This window comes from Eleginops maclovinus, chromosome 1, assembly GCF_036324505.1.
Source record: "Eleginops maclovinus isolate JMC-PN-2008 ecotype Puerto Natales chromosome 1, JC_Emac_rtc_rv5, whole genome shotgun sequence".
Classification (NCBI taxonomy): Eukaryota; Metazoa; Chordata; class Actinopteri; order Perciformes; family Eleginopidae; genus Eleginops; species Eleginops maclovinus.
The window spans coordinates 18,171,620-18,177,319 of NC_086349.1; the positions used below are offsets into that span (position 1 = coordinate 18,171,620).

General features: G+C 41.3%; 1 protein-coding gene across 4 annotated transcripts; it reads left to right on the plus strand.

Moving 5' to 3' along the window:
- Positions 1-186: 186 nt before the first annotated feature.
- asb14b (ankyrin repeat and SOCS box containing 14b) lies at positions 187-3,910 on the plus strand. 4 transcript variants are annotated; one of them, XM_063888758.1, is made up of 10 exons: positions 187-312; positions 860-1,022; positions 1,097-1,149; positions 1,231-1,362; positions 1,443-1,601; positions 1,692-1,937; positions 2,276-2,444; positions 2,534-3,068; positions 3,203-3,356; positions 3,425-3,910. In XM_063888758.1, the coding sequence occupies exons 2-10, from the start codon at positions 898-900 to the stop codon at positions 3,598-3,600; spliced, it is 1,749 nt and encodes a 582-aa protein (XP_063744828.1). In that variant the 5' UTR covers positions 187-312; positions 860-897; the 3' UTR covers positions 3,601-3,910. The 4 variants fall into 4 exon arrangements, with proteins under 4 accessions (XP_063744828.1, XP_063744833.1, XP_063744832.1 ...); XM_063888763.1 differs by having other exon boundaries at positions 3,534-3,910; XM_063888762.1 differs by having other exon boundaries at positions 3,438-3,551.
- The last annotated feature ends 1,790 nt before the right edge of the window (positions 3,911-5,700 follow it).

The window sequence follows — 5,700 nt, forward strand, 5'->3', positions numbered from 1 at the left end:
ATAGTGAAAAAAGTATACTTACACTATTTCATGCATATGTAAATAATAGCCTACTCTTTATTTTTATTTTGTAATTATGTCAATAGTGTAGTTATGAGCGCACATGCATAAGCTGCATGGTGGCAGTTGCTGCAGAGCTCAGTGGGTCAAAGCTAGGTGCTGGCTGTGAAGACCCCGTGATCTGATATTTATAGTGAGACATATATAAATAGCTGCAGCGTGTGTGTGTGTGTGTGTGTGTGTGTGTGCTGAGGAGCCTGCTGGCAATACTGTTTTGAAAGCCAACGAAGGCGCACACCCATTTGACTGAAGGTAAACACCAGATAATAAATAAATAATGCATATGGTGAAAAGCTAGGATATTAAGTGTGGAGTGTGCTGTATAGACAACCTGTTTAACTTCACAATGTGTAGCTTTTGATCATCCATGTTATGTTGTTGAATTGTTCAGGTAACCTGATAGCACTTGAGATTTTGTAAAAAAAAAAATCTTGCTCTCAAAGTATTTTTGTAACATTTCCTTTGATAATTTAAGGTTAATATTAAGTACATGCTCATAATGATCGTTTATGTTGCAGGCAGTTTGAATCTCCATTCATTTAATTCAGTCACAATGAGAGGTGTATACTGTTAATTGTCTGGAACTACTCAGGGAATCATTATATTCAAAATCTTTGTTTTGGTATCCATCAGCTCATTTTGACATTTAATTCAACAACAGGAATATCTCAGACACTCCTGTGCTTAGCTGCACTGAGCTTTTGTGAATTTTCCCCTGTTAGTATTTAGGGCTGCAGGTGGTGTTTGAGTTCTCGTCTGCCTTATTTAAAAGTCTTGTACCTTATTGCTGTCTCCCCAGGGCAGTTCCTTGTGCATTGACCCTTTCTGGACTAACAGATGAACAAAGAGACAGAAGATGACTTTTATCAATCGGAGGACGACTTGGATGAGGATGAGGCAACGCAATATATAATTGAACAAAGCCTGATTGAATATAGAAAACTCAAAGGATTGAATCCAAGGTTAATCCCCGACCAGTTAAAAAATCCTATTTCTCTCTTCAGTATCTCTTCATCATTTAAATTTCTCTCGACAGTGATCTGAAACCCAGTAAAGACCCTGATGAGATTTTCAAAGCAATCAAGGAGGGTGAGCTAAATTCTTTAACCTGTCCAAACTGATTTCCATTAAATCTTGCCAGAAGTTCTGAGAAAATGCATTCATGTTTAGGTGATGAGGATGCCCTGAACAGACTGGCAGTGCAACCAGAGGCTCTGTCAAGAGTTGATGAACGAGGATGGATCCCGCTGCATGAGGCTTCATTGCAAGACAATAAAAAGATACTAGAGATTATATTTTCAGGTAGTGATGTTACTAAAACCATGACTTGACTCTTTTTGATTTTTTATTCTGGCTTGTTTATTAGTTGTTTTGTGTTCCAGCATCACCTCCAGGTGCAGCACAGTGTCGTACTCTGAAGGGTGAGACACCACTGTTTCTGGCTGTGGTTCATGGACTCAGGGACAATGCTACATTCCTGTTACAGAACGCCAGTAGCCCAGATCTCCAGAATGATGAGCAAGATTCTCCATTAGTGGCAGGTATCTGACATCTGAATGCAAAGTTTATCTCATTTTGCACAAACCCAAAGATATGTGTTCATTTGCATATCTAATTTCTTTGCTTCTCAGCTATTCTGAATGACCAGTACGACTTGGCCACACTGTTGCTTCGCTACAGAGCCAACGTAGACCAAACAGGACCTCTGAACAGGACAGCTCTACATGAGTCAGCCTTTTTAGGTCTGGAAAACTTTGTCCATTTGCTTCTAGAATCTAGTGCTGACCCAAATGCACGTGACATCAAAAAGAAAACTCCTCTGGCTCTGGCTGCGCAAAATGGACATCTGAACGTGGTGGAAGCCCTGTTACAAAAAGGTACGAGTTAAAGTGATTTAACCCCCACTTTGGGTTTGATATTTCATCTGATAAGCTCAGAGTAAATTGCTGTTTGCATAAACTAGAGTGGAATAACTCTTACCAGAGTAATTTTGGTGAGATTATGACCACTCTGGCCAAAGTTACAGAGGGGGGGGGCAAATCTGGCAGCCATAACACTTGCACTTCCAGATTTAAAAAGCCCCCTTTAAAAAGTAAATGAAAAATGTAATATTCATACAATACTGTGCGTATGACCCTCTTAATAACATTAGTTCTCCATGTCTGAAAAATGACTGTTAAATGTAAACTCTCATAGCATCTCTATCTGTTGGTAGGAGCCAATGTGAGTTGCGAATCAGAGTCAGGCCCTGTCTTGTTTGATGCAGTGGGATCAGGCAACCCTGACATTATCTCCTTGCTGCTGGACCATGGAGCAGATCCCAACCAACCTCTTTCCAGTGGCCATCTGCCAATTCACCGTGTGGCCTACCATGGACACATACTGTGAGGAATATGTTACATCTAACTTTCCTACTTTTCAAATAGAGGTTGAACCCCTGTCATTTTCTGAAATTAGGATTATTCATCAACAGGGCACTAGAACGCCTCATCCCAGTCACCAGGCTGGAAGCTGTAAAGGAAGGTGGGATGAGCCCTCTCCACTCTGCAGCCGCTGGGGGACATGCCCATTGTGTGGAGATACTGCTTAAAGCTGGCTATGATCCCAACTTCATGCTGCACACAAGTGTGCGCCGCAACTATGATGATGAGCGCAGGTCTGCCCTCTATTTTGCAGTGTCCAACAATGATCTTCAGTGCACCCGCTTGCTGTTAGAGGCCGGGGCAATGGTGAACCAGGATCCTATCAATTGTTTGCAGCTGGCTCTCAGACAGGGCAACTATGAAATGATCAACACATTGCTGAAGTTCGGAGCGAATGTAAATTACTACTCTCGTGTCAACACCACTCACTTCCCCTCAGCACTGCAGTACGCCTTGAAAGATGAGGTCATGCTGAGGATGATTCTCAACCACGGATATGATGTCAAGCGTTGCTTTGACTGTCCGTACGGGGACACTTCCCATGACTACGCTCCTTGGACAACCTCAATCATCAAAGACCTGGTGGTGAGGTGAAGCTAGTCTGTGAGAGAAAATGGTGTTCAAAATTGAAGAAATGTGAGAAACTGACAGGGGAATCAGTGGAGTATGTTGAGGTTTTATTTTAACTGCCACTTGTGTCTTTGTGTTTGTCCTTCCAGTTCTGTGAGGTGATAACAGTTTCCTGGCTGAAGCACTTATCTGCTCAGGTGGTGCGCATCATGCTGGACTACACCGACCACGTCACCTTCTGCACCAAACTTAAGGACACCTTGAAGGAGCAGAAACCGTGGCTGGAGATCTGTCACATCCAAAGTGAGTAATGAAAAGAATTGATTACATTTTTTGCATTCATTGATTTAAATGACTTTATTTACACTCAGGTAATACACGAAGCCTGAAGCACCTGTGTCGGTTGCGGATAAGGGAGCATCTCAGTCACCTGCGCTTGAGATCCCCTGTTTTCATCAACTTCCTTCCTCTTCCTCCCAGACTGAAAGACTACATACGTTACAAGGAGTTTGATGTATACAGCAGAGGCAGCATGGTGAACCCATAGAGAAAACACACGTACAGCTGCCACAGATGCAACTCGGATAAAGGGAAAAAGACAATCGGTATATTTAAGTACTTTAATGATTGAAAAAGTATGTGTTAAAAAAAACCTATAAGTGCTTTTGCATTCTCTCTTAAAAAGATGCCCTGTGTAAAGATGTACTTCTGTTATTGCCACTCCCTTGGTTAAATGGGTCCTAAAGGAACAATTTGAGAAATGATTTATACTTGATTGACACCAGTGTTATTACAATAAGATGTGAATACAGGAAATCGAAAAGCATTAAACCTGTATGCATAAAAGTAATACAAACATTACAACAATTCATGATTCTTGAGTATTTCTTGTGAGATGGACGCATGGGGGAATCTGCCTCTTTGTTGTCATCTGGTGGTATAATAAGGTATTACAAAAGTGGAATTTCTCTGTAGGTTTAATTTATATATTGGGTATTGTTTTACAGCTAGTGTTTGTTTGTATCTGAGTGTGTGTGATTTCACAAAATGGGCTGCTCACTTTAAAAAAAATTTTTTTTCATATAATTTATTTTTAAACAGTAAGGTAATCATTACAATAACAAAATGTTCATCCTCTATACACAACAGCTCTCATAACAAAATGATACCAAGCAGCCTAAACCACTTGATAACCAGTGGCGTTTTCTCCCGGAGGCCAAGGGAGGCGTGGCCTCCTCATTTATATTCGATAAAAAAATATCCATGAGTTGGGATTCATGACGCACATTTTAGGTTCCAAATATGCCGTGTTTAATTCCCTGATGTCATGTTTTTCTTTGAGCGAGCAAAACAGCGCCCCTATAGGTGAAATACTGCCATCTAAGGAGGCCCGTTTAACTTGGCCTCCACTACTACTAAGGGTTTTAGCCAATCAGATTGAAGCTCGGCTTGTCACCGAACGCTCATCAAGGTCAATCAAACTGTAAAAATTTAAAAAATGAGGAGGCTAGCTTGTACGTGCCTCCTACACTAATACGTAAGTACGTAACCACACACAACCATGCTGTTAACCATGAAGGAAGGTTAGAAAGTAAGAATGGATGGCGACGGAGACCCAGAGTTTTTTCTGAGAAACGATTTCACTAAACTACCGTTTGAAATTCAGTTAAAAATAAAACAGAAGGGTAGGTCCACTCCGAATCTCGACCTTACTCAGGGAAGAGCTAAAGGAAATACCCGGACGTTTTGTGAAGGGAACTATACGAGAACGGACTGGCTAACAGGGAGTGTAATGCTAAATTGTCTTTTCTGCTGGCCATGCCTCTTGTTTGACCGCTCCAGCATGGGGATCTGTATGACCGGGTCACAGATCATTTCGCCACCATTAAGGATAGGAGAATGGCATTTCTCTACAAATAGTGAGTAAGCTTACTTTATTTCTTTACGCAGTGTGACAGCCGAGGCTTTCACTTTAGCATCCTGCGGACAGCGGTGTGAACCCGTCAGAGACTTTTAGAATGTGAGGCCACCTGTAGGCTACAGTTCAGTGTATTATTGACATTACAAATATGGGTGTAAGGTTTTGTGTTGTGTTGTGTTGTGTTTGTTTAAGCTTGTTGCGATATGGTGTCAATAAATAGCAGCAGCTGCAATCATTTGTCCTGATTTATTTATGCTACTTTTAGTCACATTGTTGACATGGGTATGACGTCATTCAGTAGCTTACGATCTCTCTGGCCTCCTCTGTAAAATTGGCCACGCACCGCTACTGTTGATAACCATAATTCAATTTGAATAATAATGGCGTTAATGTGTTTCTTTTGGTAATATAAGTGATCATTTACACAATTATATTTCATTTCAATCAAACAACAACATAAGGTTTAGTTTCATTATAGCAGCACATCTTAAATGGGTGGTGTCTTTATACAGTTTGCCTTGTTAATAAAATGTATCTTAAATTAGTTCACATTTGCATACATCTTTCACCGCCGTGTTCACTCACACATCCATCACTCATCAATCAACAGCACATAGAGTCCGGCGCTACACCGCTCCGCCGCTGGGTGGCGTTTGTAAACATCGTGACGGCAGCGTTTTGCAGTGGTGGAGAAGAACGTGTACGTCATTTTCACAATGGCGGAGG